Genomic DNA, 27,333 nt, shown 5'->3' on the forward strand with positions numbered 1-27,333 from the left:
GGCGCGTCACTGGGGCGGGGGCCGCCCAGCAGCCAGCTACCGGCCTCGGAGTCGGGGACCCAGTCGGCGCCCTCCCGGGATGGACGATCTGGGTAAGGAGAGCGCGGAGGGCAACCCCCGTCCCCAGCCCCCCTCCCGCGCCGCCTCTCCCCCTTCGGCGTCCCCTTTCTTCTTTCCCCCGCTCCCTCCCTCCCCGCCTCCCCTCCTCTGACAGTCCTCTTTTTCTGGCGCCAGTTCTTCGCCAAATCTTTCTTTCTTTCGGTCTTGTCCGTCTGGCCAACTGCCTGCCTGCCTTCCTTCCTTCCTTCCTTTTCCCTCAGGTACGAACGCTCCTCTTTCTCTGACTTTTCCTTTTCCTTTTAATCCCCTCCTTCATTCATCTTGCCATGTTTCCCTTGGGCGCCGCCTCTCCCTGCCTTTCTCCTCGCTCTGTTTCTTCACTTTGGGCTCCTTCCTTTCCCCCCTCTCTTTTGAATAGTGCCGCTACTCTGGGAAAAAAACGCGTTTGCTGTACAACCTCCCCTTCCCGGCCCAGTCTCGTATATTCTCCTGCTGCCTTTTTTGCTTTTGCATTCACTTTCTTCAGCTCTTGATTCCCCCTTTCCTCGAAGTTCAACATTCCCTTCCTTCGCTGGACCTTTTCACACGTTACGCAAACCCGGGTTCGCCCCTGAAATGACGCTGGACAGGGCGACGACTCCCCGGTGAGCGAGGGTGTGCGTGTACAATGCACGTGTTTGCAAGTACAAGTTTGTGCAACCCCCCCCCCCACCTGTGGTTCACACATTACGTTTCCAACCCTATAACAACACAAGTGAGGGGTACCCCTAAGGAAAACGTAATGTGTGAATCGGCCCTCTATTTCTTCTTCCCTCCTTCTCTTGCCCGGGGCTTCATCCCGCCCCTCGCTCCTCTTGCTGCCTCTGACACATTCACACGCCGCGCTTCCTCCGCGGGACGGGGGGGGGGGGCTCGGGGGTTCTCCATCGCCTGGCTTCTGTTCTCTCCCTCTTTTCCCGAGGGCCCCTCCCTGTGTCTCTCCCTGCCTCCCTCACCCCACCCCACCCCGCCGTCTCCTTGTAGCTGGCAGAGCGGGTGCTGGCGGGGCGGGGCGGGGCGGGGTGGGGGGAGAGGGTGCGTTTCCTCGGCCCTTCCCATCCGGAGAAACGAGGAATGTATTTCTCAGCATATTCCTGTGGCTTTGCGGAATAGCTGAGCGGCGGCGCTACGCCAGAGGAGGACAAGGGTGCTTTGCAGTCCTCCGTCTCTTCTTCCCGCCACCCCGGGGGGTGAATGGCAGCACCACGGCCAACCCCCCCCCCGCACCCCCTGCTGTATATCCTGCACTGCCTCTGCGAGGCAGGGAAAATGCCCCCTGCCCTGCCCTGCCCTGCCCCTCAGCTTTCGAGGGAGAAAAGAAGTCTAGGAAGAGAATCTAGGAATCATGAGCCAAAGGAATCTCGGTCCTCTACTCCAAACCTGAGCCTAAGGCTAGAACTCAGAAGCTGCTGGTCCTCAGGAACTCCTGATGTGCCTATCCTGTTGACTTCCCGTTTCCTCGGTCATGCTGGCAGCAGGAACCCCAAGATGTTCATGGGAAAGAGACCTGCTAAAACGTACACATCTCAGAGAAGCCAGAAGTCCTGGCCCTCACTCCATGCTCTGATTTGGGGGGGGGGGAGCAACCTCAAGGGGTGGACGCGCAGAGGGCCCTCCCGCCACCCGCCTGTCACAAAATCCTCCTTGCTGCTTGGCGATGGAAAGGACCCCTGAGTTCTGTGGTCTGTAAGGCCAGAGGAGATCACAAAACGTGGACTGTTCACACTTCGTGAAGTTGTTCAGTTTTTGTACATGGTTGGTGTCTAAAGAGTGCCCAAAGGAAGGGCGGATGGCTCACTCACAGCAGCCTTGATTTTTCATGCAGGGTTCTGTGTGGAGGAGGAGAAGGAGGGGAGGATTTAATTTCTAATCCCCAAAGCTCTGTTACAGGGATGGAACCGGATAGGGAGCTATCGTAGATGAGCTGCAGCCTTCTCTGTTTCGGGTGCCGTTAAGGTTTCGGGTGCCGCTCTGCTGAGGTGTAGGAGGTGGGCAGATTAAGGCTCAGAGGTTCATAGCGTGACCTTGTGGTAGTGGGCAGTCATTGTCTCTCAGCCTAGCCTACCTCGCAGGATTGTTGTGCAGATAGAATGGGGAGGGGGAAAGAATAAGGGACCCGGCCCCAAGCCCCTGCAAGGGATAAAAAATGTAACAAATTGGCTAGCGTCAAGTGTAGTATCTGTTCTTAGTTTAAGAAATGAAATGAATGGGAGCTGCACAAGAGCGCCCTTGTGGATTGTGTCCCGTGTTCTCTCTTCCTGCGTGTGTCTGTGTGTTTTCCGCCTCAAGGACCAAAATGTCTTATTCTGGATGAATTCACGATTAGTACGAGGCCGCGGTCTTGTGTGCGCCCCCCCGCCTTAATTCCATCGACTGGATCTGCCATTGGGGTGAAGTGTCAATGCTCTGAGGGAAGTTATGGCTGCGTGTCAACCCTCTCTCTTCCCCCCTTCTCTTTCTCCCCGCCCCCGCCCCATCTCCCTGTCTCTTATCCTCCCTTCTCGTGTGTTACATTCCTGTGTCTCTCCCTCTGTGGTTTCCTTCTCAGCCTTAGACACATTTCTACCCTGTGACATCAGCCAGAGAGAGAGAGAGAGAGAGACCGAGAGACCATTTTCCCTCTCCACCCCCTCCAGAGTCTCCCATTTACTAGGCCCAGCAAGCAGCTGGAATAACAGTTGAATATCCCCTCATCCTAATTATGCTCCCCAAGCCCCTCTGCTCCAGACACCCCCTCCTCCTTTTTTTGGCCCGGGATGACCTCAGGAGAGGGGGACTAAGCCATCTCTCTCTCTCTCTCTCTCTCTCTCTCTCTCTCTCTCTCTCTCTCTGTGTGTGTGTGTGTGTGTGTGTGTGTGTGTGTGTGTGCGCGCAACCTTGCTGGGGAAATTTGCTGGAGACAGGATGGTACCGTTAGGGGAGGTTTTTTTGGCTTGGTGAAAGGGCTGTGTGACAAGGCGAGGACGAGGCAGGTGGGAAGATGCACGCTACAAATGTGACCACTCAGCTGGGGAGAGTCATTGGATGAAGAAGGCTATGGAGGTAGCACTAGATCCTAGTAGATGATATGCTCGGTGGCAGAATTGATCGCTGGATGCCATCGCCAGGAGATTCTCTGTTTTGGAAAGGATCTATGTAACTTATTCCAAATACGCGTGAGCATGGGTGAGCGAGGCTGGGAGGTCAGAAACGGGGGGGGGGGGGATCCGTTGAGCAGAGATCAGCCACAGATCTGGGAAAAGATTAGAGCTGTACTGGGGGAGAAGAGCCATTATTATACAGGATTATTTCACACCAGGATCAAGGAAGGCCAGAATGGACCTGGTCCTCTAAAGGGCTGCTCTCCTAGAAATGTTGGCTATTCCTTTGATTAGATAGTAGGATGCAGGAGGGATCTATTAGCATTATAACAGTGTGATCAAAACTGAATGCCAGATTGGTGGGATCAGGAATCCACTAGACTAGACTAGAATGGATCCATGGAAATCTGTTTCTTGCAGAGTGGAGGCTAAAGGACCCTGTGGGAAAGTGTGTGTGTGTGTGTATTGAATGCGTTTGGGCTGCATGTGTGAATTTTATTACAAAACAGGGTTTCTTTATAAAATAGGAACTTAAAAAAATAATCAACCTTAACTTGCCCTACATGGCAGGCCCTTTAACGATGCAGATGGTTCTGGCCTGCTAGGGTGGCCATTTGTCCTACTTCATGGAGGATGGGCCTTTATTTGAAAAACATTCTGAGAGTAGTCTTCTATATGAAGGTATCCTCTGTTTGAAGTGTTGTCCAATGCAAGTCTCGTTCAAAGTTAAACACTAAAGGGAGAACTTGAACAGTGGATTGAGCAAGTCACACGGTCCCAATGCCCCCCCCCCCCCGCGCCCCCAGCGTGAGATGTATAGTATTTCTATTTAAATTGTAGCAATGTTTAAAAATTTGCATCTATACACCAACAAATCAGCCCTTGTTATTTTTATGCAGATCTGTGTCTTGCCATCTTTTATGGTGATGCCTCAGTGGCCACCCTACCAGCGCCTCATAATAATGTGTAATATTTTGTTATTGTAGGCCCTGCGGCTGCTAACATTTATTCTGTAGCATCTGCAGCGTGTGCACTAGAGTCTGCCTGGAAGCGGCCTGCCTTAGATATTGCTTACAGGTTAAATTTGATGGACTGGACAAATAGAACGGATGGGATGGCAAAAGGTTGCCACGGATATTTGGGGGAGGCCTTAACTTGAGCTGCATATGGCCGGGTAGATGACAGTATATATCTATTTGTCATTGCTCGTGGCCTTCTATAGGCCTACAATGTGTGGAACTTTGCCAAATGTACTATTTTTGGGTGACTGTTGGGCTAATAATCGTAACGTGGCGGTTTATGCTGAGCTACTGGACCCATGACATGCGTTTCTTTTAAGCACTTTTGTGATTTGGTCTGCAAATTACAGAATTTGTTTGCTACTGCAGAATCTCTCAAAACTGAAGGCTGGATATTACAGTACGCGACAGCAGCTGGCCAGCCTAGGCTAGGGTGACCCTATGGAAAGGAGGATAGGGCTCCTGTATCTTTAACAGTGGTACAGAAAAGGGGAACTTTGGCAGGTGTCGTTTGTATGCATGCAGCACCTGGTGAAATTCCCTCTTCATCACAACCGTTAAAGCTGCAGGAGCCCTGCCCTCTTTTGTATCTGGTCACTCTAGTATAGCTCCTGCAACTTTAGCTGTTATGATGAAGAGGGAATCTCAGCAGGTGCTGCATGCATACCAATGACAGCTGCTGAAATTCCCTTTCCTATGCAAGTGTTAAAGATACAGGAGACCTGTCCTCTTTTCCATATGGTCACCCTACCTAGGCCAATACATCTCCCTGCCCCTCAGCCACCCAAGGGAGCTATTTCCTTCTTCAGCTGCCAACCTGGAGGCAAGCGATCAGCCTCTTTGCCCGTGGGACTTAGGAGCAGGCCATTTGGGGGGAATGGCGGGTTGGGCTTCTTTGGCCCGCCACTCCTTGTCTTGTAATGGCTTCCCAGCAAAACCTAGTTGCATTATGGGAACTACTGTCATGTAACAGCCTGCGCTTAAGGTGATGTTTCAGTACTTTCCGCTGGTGTAATGTAATGACTAAGCACGTGAGCTGGGTTCAGATATCGCCTCAGCCATGAGCTAACTGGATGGTCTTAGGCAAGTCAGGCTTCCTTCTCCTCCCCTTCCCTCTCCCACTTTCCATGATGAGGGTAATAATACTGGCCTACCCCACAGGGTTGTTGCGAGTATTGCTGAGATACCACCTGCAAAGCACTTCGACCATTCAGAAAAGCACCATACAAGTCTAAAGCGTTATTTCCCAAAACGACGCCATGCAAGAGCCTCCAAAGCCGGGTCGGGATTTCATAAACAGATAGAACGTAAATAGGCTCATTCTTAAAAGGGCCAGCTCAAAAGCGATTTGACTGTTCTAGGATCTCTCGAACACTACGGGTACTGTGCTGATATCTGTATTATTGTAGGGCTGCAGCCTGCAGGCTGGCTTTGGGCACACATGGGAATTACGTTAGCGTCTCCCCCCCCCTCTTTTTTATAGGCTCTCTCGTGGCATCTTGGGAGAAGCTGGGCTGCTGGCAAGAATGACTAACAGATAGCTTGTCCCATTGCAGGCCATTGCGTTTGGGCAACTCAAAAAGGCCTCTGTAGAATTCACTCTGGGTGGGAAAAGGGGGCTTGTACAAAAGGCGGATTGTGTGGAAGGCCGAGCAAACTTGCTGATGGTTACAGTGGAAAGTTTAAGTCAGACTGTGAGGTAGGCAGAAGACTTGGAAATTTGTAGGGTCAGATTTCCTGGGCTTCTTAGCTCAAGAACTTGTTTTAAATGTGAGGCTCTTGAACCTGTGAAGTGGAATCACAGAATAGTAGAGTTGGAAGGGGCCTATAAGGCCATCGAGTCCAACCCCCTACTCCATGCAGGAATCCACCTTAAAGCCTGTCTGACAGGTGGCCGTCCAGCTGCCTCTTGGATGCCTCTAGTGTGGGAGAGCCCACAACCTCCCTAGGTAACTGGTTCCATTCTTGTATTGCACTGACAGTCAGGAAGCTTTTCCTGATGTCCAGCCAGAATCAGGCTTCCTGTAACTTGAGCCCATTATTCTGTGACCTGCACTCTGGGATGATTGAGAAGAGATCCCTCTCTCAAAATACTTTCCCCCCTCTCTCAAAATACTAGAACCAGGGGAGATCCCATGAAGCTGATTGGTGGGAGATCCAGGACAAATAAAAGGAAGTACTTCATCACACAGCGCATAGTTAAATTATGGAACTCACTACCACAGGATGTAGTGATGGCCGACAATTTGGATGGCTTTAAAAGGGGGTTGGATAAATCAATGGCTAGTAGCCCTGATGGCTGTGTGCTATCTCCAGTCTTTGAGGCAGTAAGCCTGTGTGCACCAGTTGCTGGGGATCATGGGTGGGAGGGTGCTGTTTCACCATGTCCTGCTTGTTCATCCCTGGCCGATGGCTGGTTGGCCACTGTGTGAACAGAGTGCTGGGCTAGATGGATCCTTGGTCTGATCCAGCATGGCAAGTTAAAGGAAGCCAGATTCCGGCTGGACATCAGGAAAAACTTCCTGACTGTTAGAGCAGTGCGACAATGGAATCAGCTACCTAGGGAGGTTGTGGGCTCTCCCACACTAGAGGCCTTCAAGAGGCAGCTGGACAAGCATCTGTCAGGGATGCTTTAGGGTGGATTCCTGCATTGAGCAGGGGGTTGGACTCGATGGCCTTGTAGGCCCTTTCCAACTCTGCTATTCTATGATTCTATGATTCTATGATTCTATGTTCTTATCCTGGCCCTCCTCTGTGTGACAACCTTTCAAGTATTTGAAGAGTGCTATCCTGTCTCCCCTCAGTCTTCTCTTCTCCAGGCTACACATGCCCAGTTCTTTCAGTCTCTCTTCATAGGGCTTTATTTCCAGACCCCTGATCATCCTTGTTGCCCTCCTCTGAAGCCCCTCCAGCTTGCCTGCATCCTTCTTGAAATGTGGTGCCCAGAACTGGACGCAATACTCAAGCTGAGGCCTAACTAAGTAGTAAGAGAGCCTCTGAGCACGTGCAGAATGCTGCTTCCTTACCTCTAAATAAAACACTAAAATCAGTGCAGCTGAAGCTGGAGGGCAGAAGTGCATGCTGTCTACCAAAGAGCGCTTTTAATCCACATGGGCTTCTCTCTCTCTCTCTCTCTTCTCTTTCTGTTCAATGTTCTTTCCTATCTCCCTTTTACAGGTAGCGCTGACTCCCCCTCTTTCCCGCTCGGTCCCCGTATTGTCATATTTGGTACGTACCCTCATCATCTTCCTCTCCATGTATATTAATAATAAACACTGTATAATCTGCTAAAATCAATGTTGGCTGAAAAGCAGTGGGATCTCAAGGTTTAGAGAAAACGAAGCCAGGACTCCTGGATTCTTTAGTCATGGTTGCTAGTGGGGAGGGCTTGGAGTCAGGATGTTTAGGTTCTCTGGGATGACTGAGGACTAGTAACTTGGAGAGTGTAGGCCTTGGACTTTATCATGCCTGAAGTGTAAAAAGAAGTCATTATGAAACCCTTCTTTCATTCCTTTAATTAGGGTGACCATATGAAAAGAAGGACAGAAAAAAGAATTTCAGCAGGTGTCATTTGTATGCATGCAGCATTCCCTCTTCATCACAACAGTTAAAGCTGCAGGAGCCCTGCCCTCTTTTGTATCTGGTAACTCTAGTATAGCTCCTGCAGCTTTAACTGTTGTGATGAAGAGGGAATTTTACCAAGTGCTGCATGCATAACACACCTGGGCAGGATCTACACTACAGCTTTCTAACGGTTTATAATGGCTTTGACAGTTGTTGGAACCCAGGACACATTCCATATAATATAGGGTGTCCATATGAAAAGGAGGACAGGGCTCCTGTATCTTTAACAGTTGTATTGAAAAGAGAATTTCAGCAGGTGTCATTTGTATATATGGAGAACCTGGTGGAATTTCTTCTTCATCACAGCAGTTAAAGCTGCAGGTGCCCTGCCCTCTTTTAAATCTGGTCACTCTAGTATAGCTGCTGCAGCTTTCACTGTTGTGATGAATTTCACCAGGTTCTCCATATATACAGATGACACCTGCTGATATTCCCTTTTCTATGCAACTGTTAAAGATACAGGAGCCCTGTCCTCCTTTTCATATGGTCACCCTACTTTAATAACATCCAGAGATGGTAAAAGGGTTGGAGACAGGAAAATGGTCACACACACCCTTGTACTTGCTTCATGGTAAGGCGAGGCCTCAATTTTGAGCCTTTTCATGGGCATTTTTGTGCACACAAAAAGTGTGATAATAAATAATAGCATTCCAGAGCATGAGGCTAGGTCGAGAGGAAGGAAGTTAGGTCACACTTCAGTCCCGTTGAAACTAATGGAACAAATGAGGTATGATGAATGTGAGACCCATTGACTTCAGTGGAATTAAAGTGTGAATTGCTTCTTCAAGTGAAGGCCATTGGCTTGAAGGCAGGTCTGTGTCTAGTCAGTGCCTGGATGGTAGAATGCCTGAGAACCCTAAATAGGCCACCCTAACTTCTGTTTTGTAAAAGCATTAAAGAAATATCTCCTAAATACAATGGAGGTTGGTGACTCTGATGTCAGTGGGACGGTGTATTTATTTCCGATTTGCTACCCCACAATCCAGTCCTAACGTTTGCATGGAAATGGTATTTTCTAATTTGTTCTTGGGGAAATGCAACACATCCCCTACAGAGCACAATATTCATTGTGGTGAGGAACAGGGTAGCATGAATATTGTGGGCATAGAATGAGCAACGTCCCTTTTGTCAGCTTCACTTTATTCTATTTCTCTTTTAGTACAGTTATTCCAGAGCTGTGCATTTCCTCTCCCCTTGTGCAGGAGAGCACATCTGTCCCAAGTTTTTTTCTTTTTAAAAGAAGGGCGAAGAGTAGCCATAAGACTGTCCTTCCCTATCAATGCATGCAAAGAGGATCCTGCACCATTGCAGGATTAGAACTAGGTTGGGACAATAGGGGAGTCGCGTCCCTGGCACAATCTGGCACATGATGCAAAATGAGCACAAAAGGACGTGCAATAGCGATGAGGATCAAAGTAATGTAAAATTATGCAATGTTTTCTTTCCAGTATTGAATAATTAGACTGGTAGATGAAAAGCCAGGTATCAACGTGTCTTGGGGCTTAGTTGGGGCAGCAGGCCAGGCAGGGAAACAACCTTGTAGCTTCTCATTGGCTCGTTGCCTGTAGCCTAATATTAGGGTGACCATATGGAAAGAAAGACAGGGCTCCTGTATCGTTAACATTGTCTAGAAAAGGGAATTTCAGCAGGTGACCTTTATATGCATGCAGCACCTGGTGAAATTCCCTCTTCATCACAACAGTCAAAGCTGCAGGAGCCCTACCCTCTTTTATATCTGGTCAAGAGGGCGCCTTTAATCATTGTGATGAAGAGCGCATTTCACCAGGTGCTGCATGCATACAAATGACACCTGCTCGAATTCTCTTTTCTATAAACTGTTAAAGGTACAGGAGCCCTGTCCTCTTTTCCATATGGTCACCCTAAAGACTTGGGTTCTCCTTGGGAAGACAGTGGTGTGGCTTGGAATACGGTCTCCTGTGTTTTCAGTTCAGCAACGGCAACAGAGAACAGGAATTGGTCATGCTTCTTCCCCCCCCAGGCCCCGCCCTTTCCTCCCACCTATTCTGTGTCTCATGTCCACAAGGTCCATGTGTCCCCCCACCTCTCTCCCCTCGCCTGACCTCCCTGACCTCCTACCTACCTTTTTCCTTCCATTTATCCCATTCTCAGCCTGTTTCATCTCTTTCCATACCAGATGCTCTCCTGGCTGACCTGGAGACGACAACCTCCCATATCTCCAAACGCCCAGTTCTGCTCACAGATTCTGGGGGAGCCCTGAACCAAGACAGGGCCCCAGAACCCAAGCCGGCTCCTCCACCATACAACACTCAGCAGCAGGTAGGCCCTTGAGGAGGTGAGGCCAACTGGGGTTGCTCAGGGATGGGCTTCCTCCCCTAAGCAGCAAGGCTAACCATCGAAGGTTAGATTGGAGGTGAAAGGGATTGTGGGAACCTCTAGGTGGCACTGTGGTGTAGCAGAATAGTGCAAATACACAACTGAAAAAAGGGTTTTCTTTCGCTTTTACAATTAAATATCGCATTTCCCCGGTCTAAAAAAAACTTGCCAAAAGTGCTCTTTAGACAAAGAGGTGATAATGGAGGGTCATGATGTCATCCAAAGAACCCTAAAGTAAGGTTGAATTGCCTCTCCTAAGACTTAGTTTTTGGCAGCAAGAGCAGTGAACTAAAGTATGCTGACGTTTGGGGTATTTTCAGCCCTGCCTCTTTTGCCTTTGGCCCTGCCCACTCCTGGAATGTGGCCCCCAAGAGCTTCCCCAAAATGGAATTCAGCCCTTAGGCTGAAAGAGCTTCAATGCCCCTATGTTAAGTGATGATAATCGATTTCCAGCCAGTCAGCACTGTGCATAGCTGGTCTCTGCTGCAAACAAATAGATTTTCCCTGAGCTCGATTCAGGAGAAAAGACGGTGGCTCTGTTCAGACAATACACTAAACCATGATGGTTAAGTGTTTTGAGCTAAACATTATGGCTTAGCATGTCACGTGAACCATGACTTAGTGAACCATTCCTAACCATGGTCGCTGCATAACCACAGTTTAAACACACTCACTAACCACTTGCTGCAAAAAGGTTAGTGGCCTAACCTTGGCTTAACGTGTTGTCTGAACAGGCCCAGTATGTCTAAGCAAAATGTGCGAGTGCCCATCCCCAGAAAGCACAGCCCTCCCATGATGTACATCTGTATGCACCCCAGGAGAGTTGAAAGTGCTGCATTGATCAGGGGGTTGGACTCGATGGCCTTATAGGCCCCTTCCAACTCTACGATTCTATGATTCTATGATTCTATGCTTTGAGCCAGGTTTTGCTTCCCATGGCATGTACACCCATGCTGTTTTTGTCCCACTGTCCCCTCTGGTCAAACTTATCTTGCAGGTTTCGCAGGACAATGGATAAACCTGCCAGATCTTTACAGGAGATGAAAGCGGGATGAGTGTCTGCCCCCGGAGCAATGGTCTCTCTGTTTAATTGCTTCCAACACTCTGAATGAAAGAAAAACAACAATCCGTCTCTAGGCTGTCTCCTTTATGTATTATTCGGGCCTGTAATGTTCCAGCTCAGAGGTCGGCAACTTGTGGCCCTCCAGAATTTTTGGCCTACAACTCCCATCATCCTTCAATACTGCCTATGCTGGCTAGGGCTGATAGGAGTTGTAGGCCAAAACATCTGGAGGGCCATAAGTTGCCCACTCCAGTTCTAGCCTGTGTTGGTCTATCTAGCACAGTGAGATGCAAACGGTTCCTTCTTCTTCATCATGCACGTCATAACTCTCTCTCTTTCTCTCTCATCTCAGACTGGGACCACAGCCATGCCTGTAGATCCTCTACCGGCACCTACCCTGCAGGGTGGCAGTGACAAGGAACACCTATACAGGTAAAGCATGGGGCCTTTGGGGGCGTCTCTCTGTATGTGGGGCAGCTTATACATCTGAGGGGATCTTTGGTACATGGAGGGGACTGGCCCTGCCATGAGGCAGAATGAAGCAGCCGCCTCAGGCAGCAGATGCCGGGGGGGGGCAGAGAGCAAAAGGCGGCGCTGTGTGTGTCTTGCGGCCTACCCAGTAACCCCTAAGCTAGCCTGCTGTCTTCAAGTGTGGTAGAGCTTGCTGTTGTGATGGCAGCGTCGAGTGGGGGCTCAACTGCCCGTCCAGTCAGTTTCTGTATGTGGAATTGGGGACTGAGGGGACTTTTGCCTCAGGCAGCAAAATGTCTTGGGCTGGCAGCCCTGGGCTTGCCTGCTTCCCTAAGGGGGCAGGAATGCGGACGCCATAAATTCTTACATGGGAAGACATTTTAGGTGCTGCTGTTTCTCCCGCCAGTGCAGCTCTTTGACGGGAGAAGCAGCATCTACCAAACTTCCTCTTCCTTACGCAAAGGGAAATAAACAACACTAGAAAGGCAGAGGCCTCGAATTAGGCATCCGAGGGAAAGTAACTCTCTAGCCAGGCCCTTAACCTGGCCTCATTTTGGGGGATGCGAGTACGAGAGGCATGGAGGGGCGGGGCGGGGAAAGAAAGATGATTATGGATGGGTTTGGCCTCCCTGGGAGCTGTGCCCAGCTCTGCTGGCCTTGTTCCAGAGTTTCCATTAAGCTGAGGGATCCTATTAATAGCTGTCACCCCTCTGCCTTCCCTCTCTGCTCCCTTCCCGTCTTCCCTGGAGTGGACGCATGCCGCATCCGTCTCCTCGGGGTGTGGCGTGAGTTCTAAGCTCCCCCCATCCCTCAGCACTGCTCTTTGGTTGGTACGGCTGCCCCCGTGTCCCTCTCACGCCCGTGCCATCCCTCTCTCTCTCTCTCTCCCGCCTCTTCCAGCACGGTCTGCAAGCCGCGCTCGCCCAAGCCGAAGGAAGGCGCCCCGCCGCCCTTCTCCTCCTCCAGCGGGGTGCTGGGAGCTGGGCTTTGCGAGCTGGACCGGCTCCTGCAGGAACTTAATGCCACCCAGTTCAACATCACAGGTATGAGGATGGGGGAGAATGGGTGGGAAAAGTGGCGCAGCTAGGACATTTTAGACTCTAAGCTTAATGGGCTGTCCTTTAGATGGCCATGTAGAGTTCTTCAATTGTGAAGCACACAAGTCACGTTTGTCTTATTTGTGTGTGTGTGTGTGTGTGTGTGTGTGTGTGTGTGTAATTTAATCCCACACTTTAGCTGAAAATGACTCTCAAGTTGGCTTACGGAGATAAGAAATAAGACAGTCTTTGCCCACGGGCTTAAAATATAAAAGACACGGCACGAAAGGAAAGCATACTGGGAGGGAAGAGGAAAAAAAGGTGCAAATTCAGGCACTAGATTATTAGTCGCAAAGTTCAGTGGGTCATGGGCCCAGTGGAAGGGGCTGCGGCTTCCTCTCGATCTGATGGCCTCGGCAGCAACAGTTAGTGGCAGGAGGGTGGTTCTCCGCTGGAGCTGTATCTAGACCTGATGGAGGGGATCCATGAGATGCTGAAGCCACCGGACCTGAAGCTGAGTCCTGATCAATTGCAACTCCAGTGAAGCCCTGAGCTCTCCTTAGGTTTTGCATCTTCCACCCACTCATCCCATCCCCTGCCGCTGCCCTTGCCTCTATGAAGCTCGCCTGCCTCCCTGCCAGGCGGTTGGTACAATTGCCCTAGGCCAGCCCAAAACGTTTTGCTGCCTGGGGCAGAGCAGCAAATGATCCCCTTTGCCCTGGTGCATTAGTATCCAAAGCCAGTAATTTTGCCTCCCGAGGCAGGAAATCTCAGAAGCACCTCTCTCCATCCCTGGCAGTATAACAACAATAAACTGAATAGCTGTTTGCTGCCCTTTGATGATACCCCAAATCAATGACCTAACAGTAGGGCTGGCCCTTCTTGGGGCAACCACTCCGTGTATAGAAAACAGTCCTCAGTCCACTCCGGATCTATAATGGTTTTTTAGGAGTCTCCTCTATTTGGAAGCATCCGGATTTGCTGCATGTGCTATGCAGCAATTCCCTGTGGCATTGCTGTGTCCTGGAGTCCCGCAATGGAGCATGTGGTCACCAACTCCCTTTCTTTCCTCTCCGGTGATTAATTTCCAAAATTAGTCATTCTTAACTCAAGACGGACTGGAAGTTGCATCCTCAAGTTTGCCAGGTGTCAACCCAGAGCAGGAGCCTCTAGCCACTGTACTTCCTGCTTAGGGTGACCACATGGAGAGGAGGACAGGGCTCCTGTATCTTTAACAGTTGTGGAGAAGAGGGAATTTCAGCAGGTGTCATTTGCATGCATGCAGCACCCGGCGAAATTCCCTCTTCATCGCAACAGCTAAAGCTGCAGGAGCCATCTTATGTATCTGGTCATGCTAGGCAGGGCTCCTGCAGCTTTAACTGCTGTGATGAAGAGGGGATTTCACCAGGTGCTGCATGCATACAAATGATACCTGCTGAAATTCCCTTTTTCTACACAATTATTAAAGATACAGGAGCCCTGTCCTCCTTTCCGTATGGTCACCCTATTCCTGTTCCACTCCTCCACTGGTCCCTTTGCTCCTTCACCTTCCTCCCCTGCATGTAGTGAGGCAAAAGTAGACTCTTGCTTGCTACAGCAGGAGAGGAGTAGAAATATTGGGTGAAACTTGGTTTGTGTTTTCTCAGTGGTGAGACAGGGGCTCTCTGTACATTCCCAGGGGCACCACTACCATGTTGTTATTGTTTTCCCTGTTCCACAACTGAGCCCTGGGACTGAAAGAAGTTCTGTGGTTAAGTGCTGCTTAAGTCTTTGTATATGTATGTGCGTGTGTGCGTGTGTGTGTGTGTGTCCTTCTTGCTCCCAGAAGTGTGGCAGTGCTGCCCTCCCATGGCAAGGATCTGAAATGACAAGTGACTAAAAGGGTTTCTTCATTTCTCCTTCCTTTGCTTCTTTTCCCTCTCAGATGAAATAATGTCCCAGTTCCCATCCAACAAAAGCCCTGGTGAGGACAAAGGCAAAGACAGGCTGGAAGAGTCAATAGATGGTGGTTCTTTGCCACAGTAAGTGGATGGTAGTGAGGGAGATTGTTAACAGACAATGGCATCTGCCCCAGAAATAGACGCATTTTGGGTCCAGGCATGAGAACTTCGTTGCAAGGAGCTGTTATTATCCCAATGATTTGAAAGCTGTATAGAGCTTGTCTTCTTTCTCTTTTCCCAGTGCTGGTCCTGAGGGGGTCTGAAAATCATAGGCGTGCGCACGGGGTGTGCCAAGTGTGCCTAGGCACACCCTAATGTCTCTGGAGCCTCCAGAAAGTGCCCCCCCTTAAGGCCGATTGGAGGAGTGGGACGTGAGCATTAGTGTAGCACTTTCCGGAAGCCCCAGAAAACGTGCTTTCTCTCCCCTCACTGCTCCAATGGGGGGCCTTAAAGCCCCCCCCCCATTGGAGCATTAAGGGGGCAGGAAAGCATGCTTTCCATTCCTCTGCTCCAATTGGGGCCTTTAAGGGTCCTTCCCTGGGTGCGCACCCAAATGAAATGCGCTGCACATGCCTATGCTGAAAATATCGTCTAAACTTTGCCTTCGATGCAAAAAGTTCAAATGCTAACACCTGCTGAAGCCCCCCTTGCGACACGTCTGGGAGGATAAGCCATTTTACAGGCTAAGGAACTGGGGGAAGGCTACCGAAGGAGTCTGTGGCAAAGGTGGGACTTGATGTTGCCAGGCCTAGTGCCTTAGAGGGAGAATTCTCTCGGCGCTAGCTTTTCCCCTTGCACTGCTTCAGGGGCCAGAGAAGGTGCAATGGTGGAATTTCCCGCTTCAGTGCTGCTTTTAAGGATCAGAAGCCATCTCTGGGGCTGGCTACCAAAGTGGGACGTGTCACTACAACAAAGGGTCTACAAAATGTCTCAGAGTTAGGCTGCAATTGGGAAGGGGAGCCATGATAGAGGTGTACAAAATTATGCATGGTATGGAGAATGTGCATAGGGAGATATTTTTCTCCCTCTCTCAAAATACTAGAACCTGGAGTCATCCCATGAAGCTGACTGGTGGGAGATGTAGGACAAATAAAAGACAGGACTTCTTCACACAGCGCATAGTTGAATTATGGAACTCACTACCACAGGGGGTTGGATACATTCCTGGAGGAGAAGGCTTTCAATGGCTACTAGCCCAGATGGTTGTGTACTATGTCCAGTATTCGAGGCAGTAAGCCTGTGTGCAGAGCCTCGTGTGTGGCGCAGAGCGGTAAAGCAGCAGTTTCTGCAGCTGAAACTCTCCCCATGGCCTGAGTTCGATCCCAGCGGAAGCTGGTTTCAGGCAGCCGGCACGGGTCAACTCAGCCTTCCATCCTCCTGAGGTCGGTAAAATTAGGGTGACCATATTTGGGAAACCAAAAAAGAGGACTCCTAGTGTATGTGTGGGGAAGCAGCTTTCTGAGTCCTGCAGAAAGTACGTTATTCCCCCGCCACCTTAAAGAACCCGATTGGAGTGGAGGAGGGGAAAGGATTTCATTCTGTACCACCACCACCCACTCCAATTGGTGCCTTTTCTATAACGTCCACGAATGACCCACTTTCCCCTTTAAGACCTCAACTGGAGCTCGGGGTGGGGGAATGATGTGCCTCAAGAAAGCATGTCATTCCCTCCTGCCATGCTAATAGCAGCCTTAAAGAGGAAGGTGTGTCATTCCAGGACATTATTGAAAATTATAGAAAATCCCCCCTGACACCACGGAAAGAACAAAAACCAGGACAAATCCGGGGAAATCCTGACAGTTGGTCACCCTAGGTAAAATGAGTACCCAGTTAGCTGGAGGAAAGGTAATAACGGCCGGGGAAGGCAACGGCAAACCACACCGCGATAAGGCCTGCCAAGAAAACATCAGCAAAAGCTGGTGTCCCTCCAAGAGTCAGCAATGACTCAGTGCTTGCACGAGAGGTTCCTTTCCTTTCCAAGCCTGTGCGCACCAGTTGCTGGGGAACATGGGCGGGAGGGTGCTGTTGCACCATGTCCTGCTTGTTCGTTCCTGGCCGACGGCTGATTGGCCACTGCGTGAACAGAGTGCTGGACTAGATGGACACTTGGTCTGATCCAGCAGGGCACTTCGTATGTTCTTATGGGAGAGCCACATTGCCTTGATCCCTCCGCCCCGCCCCACCTCATGGTGTGATCTTACTCCCAGGTCAGCGGCTCCTCCACCTGCAAAGCCATCTGCCACATCAGCCACCCTGGAGCTGGACAAGCTCATGGCTTCTCTGTCAGATTTCCGGGTCCAGAGCAATGTGAGTATGGGGCTTGGGTAGTGCAGGGGTGGAGGAAAGTGGAGGGGGAAATACAGATTTTTTTAAAAAAACACGCACAAGTTTCTAGCCCTTATGCTATGCCTAAATAAAATAAACAAGTGCAAAAGCCAGGAAAACCCCGAAGGGGAGTAAAAAATAGCCAAAGGCAAGGGTGGAACCAAGTAATTTTAGTAAAAGTTTTATTAAAGGGCCAGGTGCCTACGCGTTTCGAACGCGGATGCGTTCTTCCTCAGGGCTTTATAACGTTCGTGCAGTTGTCTGCAGCAGACAACTGCACGAACGTTATAAAGCCCTGAGGAAGAACGCAACCGCGTTCAAAACGCGTAGGCACCTGGCACTTTAAAAAAAGTTTTCTAAATAAAATAAACATCAGAATCAGAACTATGCAAAAAACTAGGACCTGTGCATTTGTTTGTTCTATACAGCTCATAGGTCAACTTTTTGGGGGCAAAATTGGCTTCAGAATTTGCTTTTTTTTTTTGGCAAATTATACACAGTTTGCATTGTTTTCCAACCACTTAGTCAGGATGGAATAGCCCTAGATGGACATATCAGGCCTGGCATGAAGCTATGTGAAACCTCCCAAGGGGAAAAAAATCACCAAGAGTTCCTTTTCTCTGGCAAACTGTGGGTGGTTTTCACCCAGTTCCTTTCGATATGATTTAGATGACCCTGACTTGACTTCACCTAAAAAGCGTCTTACAGATTCACCCAGAATCCCCCGCCTCCTGCCCCCATGTGGCAAAGGAAAGACCGAATCTGCTGGTTCATGCTAATAAAAGGAAGGCAGTGGTCCAGCCCTTGCAGGTTTGGGGGATGCTGTTGCGACCAATTTGCTCTATAGCAGCCACCCCAAACCTGGAGATGTGTTGGACTACAACTCCCATCACTCCCAGATGCTGGCTTGGGCTGATGGGAGTTGTAGTCCAGCCCATATGGAGGGCACCATCTTGTACGCGGCTGCTCTGTATCCTTGCAAAATTCATCTCGAGAGCAAAGAAACGGCCACAGACTGGTTCCTGTTTTCCTGGCCTGTTCTTGCTGCTGTTTATGACCAAGGTTGTGGCTGATTCATTCTAGAAAGAAACAGAACAGGGCGGATTCAGTGATACTGGCAATGCGATACGCAGGCTGAGACACCTGGAAATGACAAGAGGCCGTGCCTGGAGACCCTTAAGCATCTCTGGCTCTTGCTCCCTGACATTTCTAGCTCCCCGGCGCCTCCACCGCCACGGTCTCGCCGCCGCCCGCTCCCGCCCGCGTGTCGTCTGCGCAGCTGCCGGTGGTCTCGTCCGTCTGCCCCAGCGCCTCCGCCGGGCCCCCACAGACGTCACCGGCCCAGCCGAGCGGGAATCTGGACAGCATGCTGGTGCTGCTGGAGTCGGATCTCAGCCGCCAAGGGATCTCCACCACGGCCAAGGGGCTGTGCGCTTCCTGCCAGAAGCCCATCGCGGGGCAGGTGAGCAGCGTCCGATGGGGAAGGGGCTTGTATCTGGAGGGCCAGGTGGGCGAGTGGCAATAGCCAAAGGCAGGAACGGAGGCAGGTCAAGAGGAGGAAGAAAGGTCGTGGGATCCTCCTGGATCTTCATTGTCGTGCTTAACGGCCGTGGAAGCCACGCAGAAGCTGTCGGCCGTTCGCAGGCGCTGTAGGACAGAGGTGGGCAGAAGCTCGGCCTCCAGATGTTTGGGATTTCAACATCCAGAAGCCCCTGTCATCGTGGCCAGCGGTCGGGGATGCTGGGAGTTGCAGGCCAAAGCATCGGGAGATCTACTTTTTGCCCACTCCTGCTGTAGAACAGTATCATTTCTAAATGTGCACCTACACATATAAATTAGCATATGCTCTGCACGTTGTTGTCCTCTCTTCTGGTGATGCATTTCCGGTTTTTGCGCGTGTGTAACGGGCCGCCCTGCGTTTCCTGCACTCAGGCAGGAGGAGCCAACAGGGTGTGGCAGCATATTGGGAGCATAAGAACATCAGAAGAGCCCTGCTGGATCAGACCGAGGGTCCATCTAGTCCAGCACTCTGTTCACGCAGTGGCCAACCAGCTGTTGACCAGGGATGAAAAAGCAGGACATGGTGCAACAGCACCCTCCCGCCCATGTTCCCCAGCAACTGGTGCACACAGGCTCACTGCCTCGAATACTGGACATAGCACACAACCATCTGGGCTAGTAGCCATTGAAAGCCTTCTCCTCCAGGAACGTATCCAACCCCCTGTGGTAGTGAGTTCCATAATTCAACTATGCGCCGTGTGAAGAAGTCCTTCCTTTTATTTGTCCTTAATCTCCCACCCATCAGCTTCATGGGATGACCCTGGCTTTTAGTATCATGGGAGCGAGAGGGAATGTCCCTCTGAAGCAGGGATGGGGGACGGGCGACCTTCCAAATGTTAAGACTCTCATGGCCATTGGATCAGGGATGATGGGAGTTGTAGTCCAACCACCTCTGGGGAGGGCACTCCTGCCCTAAACAGCATTTGTCAGTCGTGTATGCCGAATATGCATACATACCATGCTGCTTTGTTTAGCTGTGAAGGCAAGCAGGACAGCCCAAAATAGAAGGAGCTTAAACAAAAGAAGAAGTCAAAGGACACCAGTCGGTCTTCCAGTTTTGCAAACTAGACAAGGGAGTCGTAGGGAAGGGAGAGAAGGGCCCATCTTGCAACTACATTCGAGGCTTAGAGAAAGTATGTTTGGGTGCTGGCTATCCCCAACGGTCATGGGTCCCTCCCAATCCATTCCCAACTGATATTTAATTTTTCCAGAAGCCTCTAACCATTCCTGACTGCCACAGAATGTTCCCATACGCTTCCAGTCATTCCCCACACATTGACCACATTCAGACGACACTGTTAACCATGCTGGTTAAGGGTTTTTGGTTAAGCAGCAGGGTTAACCGTGGCGTCTGACATGCGTTTCCCTTAACCAGGTGCCTCCGCTAACCACATTGTGGCTGGCTTCACTAACCTTGTTCTGCAGCAGGGTTAGCGGCACTAACTTTGGCTTAAGGTGTCGTCTGACATGTACCTGTGGTTAAACGGACGAAATAGTAGAGCTAGCATTATAGAGCGGCCTAAATAGCCTAAATCGTGCAATTGCTGGCTCTCTTAGTGCAAGGCCTGATGGGATACGGGGTGGAGCATTCAGAGGACTCAGGTGCTCGTCCAACTGCTTTGTGGTTAGCGTGCGGTTAAAGAAACCGGGGAACCGGACAGGCTTAACTGTGTTGTGTGCAAGCGTACAGCTTGTGGTTAGTGCTAACCACAGAGAAGCATGGTTAAGCTAACCACGGAGCTCTCAGTGTCGTTGGACGGGCCCATTGTGGTCCTGTGGAGGGAAGAAGCGCAACGTAAGAGCCATTGTGGTGTTTTGCTTGGGTTCAATGTCCCTGCCGCATGGTTATGAGGAAGCGCACTGGGTGGACTTGGGTGAGGCTACACTGTCTCATTCTGATTGGCCTGACAAGGTTTCTGTGAGGTAAAGATTGACACAAGACTGTTCTGCAACCAATTCCGAGTCTTTACGACAGGGGTGGGCAACGTGGCCCTCTAGGTGGTTTAGCCTACAACTCCCATCCGCCCTAGCTAAAACAGCTAACAGTGAGGGATCATGGGAGTTGTAGGCCAAAAACCTGGAGGGGCCACAAGCTGCCCATCTCTGTTTTAGGAAAAAGGGAAAAAGCGGCTCTAGGTTAGCATAACACTTATTATCATTATCGTCATCATCATCATCATCATCATGAGTAGTATTTTAGAAAATGATAAAATCTGAAAGAGGGTAGAGGAATAGCAGAAATCTGGAAGAGCAGGTGGGTGCTTTGATTTGTCTGTCTCATGACCTTGACTGAAATGTATCTTTCCCTTTTCTGGCTACCCTTCTCCGTCCTTCCTTCCTTCGCGCAGGTGGTAACAGCCCTAGGGAGCACTTGGCACCCAGAACATTTTGTCTGTACCCACTGCCAGAAGGAGATGGGAGGCAGCAATTTCTTCGAGAAGGACGGCGCCCCTTACTGTGAGAGGGATTACTTCCAGCTTTTCTCTCCCCGTTGTGGACTCTGCAATGAACCCATCCTGGATGTGAGTTGCCCTCAGCCCTCGGCGGCGGCGGTGGCTGCTCCCTGGTGCCCACTGTGGTTTTGAGCTGGTTGAGTATTTAAATGAGTTTTGTGAGACAATTGTTTTGAGTGGAATTTGGGTCCCTGTACAGAGGGCAAATTAACATGCAGTGAACAACGTCTTCCACTTGATGTTGGCCACAGATGCAAAGTCTTCGTTCAAACAGCACCTTGTGGGTAGCGTCCATTCCGAACTGCAGTTGGCAGAACTTGGAATCTCAGTTCAAGAAAAGCATTTCTTAGGGAAAGAGGCCTCAGTTTGGACAAATACCTTGCTCTGAAGTGTTCCGTTTTCAAAAGAGGGAACCACCGGGAGCATTTAGAGTTTTTAATTAGTTGCAGATCCCTCCTAGAATACCAGCAACGTTATTTTGTTCCCATTTGTAACGCAAAGCACTTCGGACGGGCTTGGTCTTGAATGGGTAATTATGACCCATTGGCTTTGTAAAATATCTGGTCCTGCAGGAAACGAAAACTGCTAGGAAAGCTTGAGCTGGTGGTCTTACGCTCTTTGGGGACATGTTGGGCTGCATCACACCTACTTTTCCTCCTGGGTTTGTCTCCATGATTTCTAGCTCCGTTTCATCAGCGCGTCAAGCTAACAGTCCCTTTTCACGTGGGTTTATGGTATCGCGCTATACCGATGAAACCTCCCCTTCGCTTGTTTGCTCTCCCGCTCCGCCCCTTCTCCTTCCACCTCCATTTCATTGGCTGTAACATTGTGATGGGCGTGGGCGCCTTCTCCCCACCGCACTGGCTTTGTTGTCTAGCATTTTACCAATTTACCGTTTCATCAGCTGGGCAACGAGAGTAGGGTTGGAGCAGCCAAAGTCCATTCAACAGTCTCGGCACAAGTCTGTTGGCTTGACACGGTGCTGAAGGACGAGAACCGCCCCGCCCTCCACTTTTGTCAGCAAGACTCCCTTCAGACCCCACCCCCCAACAAAGAAAATAGCAAGAGGACGGCACTACACCGGGACTGAAGGGCGCTTTAATTCCGTTTGGGGAAAATAATCCAGACTTTCCCCACTCTAGGAAAACATGAAAAAGGGAGGGGAAGAGGTGGGGTGTCTGCAGGACGGGCACGACGAGAGCATGATAAAACGTGGGTGTGATAGAGCTATGTCCTTCTCTTTCCTTTTCTCAAACAATCTCAAATCTCTCCAGCCCAAATCCGACATGCTAATCCCTTGCACTGTCCTTTGCAAGCGCCGTCTTCTTTAAGTATCAGCTGATCCTCATAAATTGGAGATTTTGCTGACTGCTGCTCTTTGGGGGTTGGGTGCTCATGCACACACACACACACAGATTGCTGCTGCTGCATTTTTGGTCTCTTTTGGGGGCTGTGGCTATGTCATGATGAGTGCTGCACTTCAACAGTTACCACTACATCAAGCCCAAGTATGCGAGGCTGCAGAGCGGGCAGCGAGTCCAGCCCCACTGCCTGACGAATGCAGGGCCGGGCCAAGGAGCGCAGATCAGGAGGCGCTGGGAGGTGCGCAACTGTAATATCCTGTCTGGCTACTTCCTCATCGACGTTGTTGTCTTTTCCTTCCCTCTGCCTGCACATCCATCTGACTCATTCAGAAAATGGTGACCGCACTGGATAAGAACTGGCACCCGGAGCACTTCTGCTGCGTCAAGTGTGGGCGGCCCTTTGGGGAGGAAGGTGAGCGCTGCTGGTGGCTGAGCCTCTGGCCACCGGCACGGTGAGGGGGGGCAGTGGGAGAGAGGGCAAGCAAATTAGCCTTTTGCGAGGATTATGGGATCAAGCGTTATGGGCCCACTTACAGCCTGCATGCCGTGGCTGGAGCAGGGATGGAGAACTGCTGGCTCGCAGTTCTCATTAGGGTTCTCATTTACTCCTCATTAGGGTGACCCTATGGAAAGGAGGACCGGGCTCCTGTATCTTTAACAGTTGTATTGAAAAGGGGATTTCAGCAGGTGTCCTTTGTATGCATGCAGCACCTGGTGAAATTCCCTCTTCATCACACCAGTTGAAGCTGTAGGTACCCTGCCCTCTTTAAAATCTGGTCACTCTGGTATAGCTCTTGTATCTTTAACTGTTGTGGTGAAGAGGGAATTTCACCAGGTGCTGCATGCATACAAAGGACACCTGCTGAAATTCCCTTTTCTATGCAACTGTTAAAGATACAGGAGCCCTGTCCTCCTTTCCATATGGCCACCCTACTCCTCATCCCTGCTGTCTCCTGGGCCAATTACACAAAGGGGACCTTTCCCCCTGAGGCTAATGGAGGCATGGGGCAGGATTTTGGGGGGAGCGCCTACTGCTAACTCCTGAACAGAGTTAGCAGTAGGCGCCATTAAGCCCCCTCTCGAGTGCCGATAGCACTGTGTGCTAGTGGCAAATCTGGATGATGAGGCCTTTCTTCTAATAAGAAGGAGCCCCGAACCCTGGGTCATGACTGTTTAATGTAACTCAATCCCATCCCAATAAAACCTCCATTCTCGTTGCTGACTTCCCCGCCGCCTCCATGTCGCCCCCTGCAGGCTTTCATGAGAAGGACGGGAAGCAGTACTGCCGTCAGGACTTCTACGAGCTCTTCTCCACCCGCTGCCAGGGATGCAACCAGGCCATCCTGGAGAACTACATCTCGGCCCTCAATGCCTTGTGGCACCCAGAATGCTTTGTCTGCAGGGTAAGCGTGAGCACTGGCAGGTGCTTTTGAGGGAGTGCAGGAGGGGAGGCAGCCAGAGGGGAGGAGACGGTCGCAGTAACGAGTGCTGAATGCAAACATCTGGATGGAAGCTGTCATTCCCTCCCCCCTTCTTAATTAAAATGGAGTTTTGCCCCCGATGCAAGTGGCAGTGAAGCTCAGCAGCTGGGGGCTCCCACTTCCACCCATGCAGCCCCCTTCCATGCAACCCACTTCCACCCATGCAGCCCCCTTAGAATGATCCTACATAGGCTGGCCGCTGATTTATCGCCATAAGGAAAAGGAAAGGAAAGGAACCTCTCGTGCCAGCACTGAGTCATTGCTGACTCTTGGAGGGACGCCAGCTTTCGCTGACGTTTTCTTGGCAGGCCTTGTAGCGGTGTGGTTTGCCGTTGCCTTCCCCGGCCGTGATTGCCTTTCCCCTAGCTGACTGGGTACTCATTTTACCGACCTCGGGAGGATGGAAGGCTGAGTCGACCCGAGCCGGCTGCCTGAAACCAGCTTCCGCTGGGATTGAACTCAGGCCGTGTCAGCATCTATTATCCAAGATAGCTGGACCTGAACCTCTATGTTTGAAACCAGTATGCCACTAAATACCAGTCGCTGAAGAGCAACAGTGGGAATCTGGGATCTTGCCTTCATGTTAACCTCCTGGAGGAATCTGGTTGGCTACCCGAGTGGGATGCTATACTTAATGCACTTTTGGTCTGATCCAGTAGGGCTCTTTTATAGCCTTATGAGTTGCTGAGCATCAGGTGGAAAGTTACTTGGCTTTTCTTCAGATCCTTGAGGACTAGAAACTTGAAGGGCGAACAGCGGGGTGGGGGGGAGTAGCTCTTTGTATAACAGAAGCTCACAGTCAGAGGATTTTTCTTCCTAGATTTTGCATTGTGAGCCAAGGATGATGGCGACACCAAACACTCGCTGTGTAAGAGGGCTCTGTTCTCTATTCCAAGAGTACATAAATGTTCAAAAACTGTAAATCATAACGAATTATGCCAATTCGGGTTTATCGATTGCATGCAAAAACATAGGGAGAGAGGGCAGAACGGAGGAGGGAGAAGAGCCCGGAGCTGCAGTGGTTTTCAAGATGTGAAATTCTGCTCCTGCCGTTGGGAGTCCAGGGCCTGAGCCAGCAAATCTGCCAGCGTGCCGCGTGCACTTTGGGGGTGCACGTTGGATGGCTCTTCGGTGCCCCTCCTTCCTACCCACATTTTCCCTCCCCCTTCTTCTCCCTGCAGGAATGCTACACGCCCTTTGTGAACGGCAGCTTCTTCGAGCACGGCGGCCGCCCCTTCTGCGAGATCCATTACCACAAGCAGCGGGGCTCGCTCTGTTCGGGCTGCGAGAAGCCCATCACCGGCCGCTGCATCACGGCCATGGCGCGCAAGTTCCACCCGGAGCATTTCGTCTGCGCCTTCTGCCTCAAGCAGCTCAACAAGGGCACCTTCAAGGAGCAGAACGACAAGCCGTACTGCCACCCTTGCTTCATCAAGCTCTTCGGGTGACACGGAGGCACCTCGGCCCACGGCCAGCGTGGGAAAAGGGGAGGGCCTGTGGGTCCCGGCCTTTGACCGAGCCACGCCCACTGCCACAGGTGGGAGGGGCCTGTGCCTTATAAGCTCCGCCCTCCATCTCTGGAGCCACCACACCGATGCCAAAAACCACGCCTCTAGATAAGAGCCACACGCAAAAAAACCAAGCCTGGTGAGAAACGGGTTTTATCCGCTCCTCCTACTCGACTCAGGAGCCTGTCACAGCATGAGCAGCCGATCGTTAACACCCACCCCATCACATGCCACTTTAGGCCACACCCACACAACGCCAGCACTTCAGACAGGAGGCAGTGCCTTAAGCCACATCCACTAGACCAGCTGGCGATGTCATCTGGGCAGGAGGCGGGGCTTTAAAGAGGCCACACCTCTGCTTTAAAGTTTCTTTTTATCATTTCTGTCCAGCTGTGTAGGATGGGAAGCACCTGAGCCACTCCCCCTGAACACAGCTACTCTAAGCCATAAAGCCACCCAGCTGGGAGATGGGTATGGAGAAATCCTCTTCACTTCTAGATTATTTGGGTATTCTTGCCTCCATATAGTACACGTCTGGGGGGGAACAGGGGTACTCCACTCCACTCCACTCCACTCCTGGGTTGCCTTAACGCACTTATGATCTTGTCACTAAACTGATTCTACTGCAAGAGGGGAGGGGCAGTAGTATCTCCTTGGCCCACCCCCTTTTTTTTGGCAAAGATACAGGGCAGCCTTCTCCAACCTGGTGCCCTCCCAACATTTCAACTCCCCATAGCCCCATAGAGCATGGCCAATGCTCAGGAACCCTGCGAGTTGGCAGTCCAAAACATCTGGAGGGCACCAGGTTGGGGAAGGCTGATTTAAGGTGAGTTTACATGCGTAGTTTTGATTCAACCCCCAAGGATTGCGAGAGATTTGTTAGTGGGATTTGGGATGTGCCTCTCTAATCTCTGGGGCTCACGGGGTGGGGGGTGGGGCGGCGGCAGTGTTGTTCTAAGCAGATTAGTGTAATAGTAGGAGTGGGGCTGAGGAAAAGGGAGTGGCATTTACCACCACCACCCGCCCGTAGCAGTTGAAAACTGTTGTTTTTTAAAAAAAAAAATTGGGGAGGAACTAGAAAAGGGGAATATGCCCAAGCTTGCAGTTCTGATTTGTCAGGGTCATTTTTATCTTACTGTGTAAACCCAAAATGAGGCTTTTATTATGACGCAACTTAGGCCGGGAGTCCAAGGAGCGTGAACTCTTCCTTCTGCCGCCAGATTTCTATGCCAACTTTTTAACTTCTCACTGCTGTATATTATATAATAAAATTCACATCGAACAAACTCGCCAGCTGCCCTGCATGGTGTGCTGTGTCAAGAGTGCATCTAGACATGTGCGAGGGTGTGCGGTGTAATTACCTAAGGGAGTCACGGCTAGAGTTGCCATTTTACGGGCAGAGGCCCTCTTGGCTGGTAGCAACTGCAACATAAGCAGAGATCAACGAGGCTGAATCAGCTTCCTTATTTGCAGGTCTGGTTTCCTTCTTCATTTCAGCAGTGCTGCTGCAGGCTTGCCAAAGAACTGTGATTTGATCAACACGGCACCGCAAATAAACTCTAGGCCACCGCTACTCATACCATCAGGAGGTTTTTCTCTAGGACTGTGAAGGCCAAAAGCTTTTTTGGGGTTTAGTGGTTATTTGGGGCATGGCTGTTGGTACTTCTGGTACTTCCTCCCATTAGTAGAATAACTTCCTCCACTTGTAGTGCTTTGTCAACAAAAGAAAAAATCAGCCCTGAGAAAGTTGTCGCACATCTTGTAAAGGTTACCACCCATCACACACATGCATCACCCAGAATTTGGGGTGGATCAAGTTCGAGGCTGCAATCCTATATCCACTTACCTGAGACCATGTCCCATGGACTTACTTCTGAGTAGACATGCATATGATTGCGGTATAAGTTAGCTTCACTTAGCTCCCACGGAAATCAATGGGACAAGGTCATTGTTA

The 27,333-nt window shown here is 50.6% G+C and overlaps 1 protein-coding gene across 2 annotated transcripts; it reads left to right on the forward strand.

The window, feature by feature from the left end:
- TGFB1I1 (transforming growth factor beta 1 induced transcript 1) lies at window positions 1-26,656 on the forward strand. Of its 2 annotated transcripts, XM_063137666.1 has the most exons (12): window positions 1-92; window positions 7,376-7,426; window positions 9,978-10,120; window positions 11,593-11,672; window positions 12,612-12,754; window positions 14,673-14,769; window positions 16,896-16,995; window positions 18,227-18,475; window positions 20,922-21,095; window positions 22,721-22,802; window positions 23,645-23,793; window positions 25,053-26,656. In XM_063137666.1, the coding sequence occupies exons 1-12, from the start codon at window positions 80-82 to the stop codon at window positions 25,317-25,319; spliced, it is 1,548 nt and encodes a 515-aa protein (XP_062993736.1). In that variant the 5' UTR covers window positions 1-79; the 3' UTR covers window positions 25,320-26,656. The 2 variants fall into 2 exon arrangements, with proteins under 2 accessions (XP_062993736.1, XP_062993737.1); XM_063137667.1 differs by lacking the exon at window positions 18,227-18,475.
- The last annotated feature ends 677 nt before the right edge of the window (window positions 26,657-27,333 follow it).

Source organism: Elgaria multicarinata, chromosome 11 (assembly GCF_023053635.1).
Source record: "Elgaria multicarinata webbii isolate HBS135686 ecotype San Diego chromosome 11, rElgMul1.1.pri, whole genome shotgun sequence".
Taxonomy (NCBI): Eukaryota; Metazoa; Chordata; class Lepidosauria; order Squamata; family Anguidae; genus Elgaria; species Elgaria multicarinata.

Coding starts and splice junctions, on each gene's coding strand:
- TGFB1I1 (XM_063137666.1), top strand. Junction 11,673..12,611: donor GACAAGGAACACCTATACAG/GTAAAGCATGGG, acceptor CGCCTCTTCCAG/CACGGTCTGCAAGCCGCGCT. Junction 21,096..22,720: donor GCAATGAACCCATCCTGGAT/GTGAGTTGCCCT, acceptor TGACTCATTCAG/AAAATGGTGACCGCACTGGA.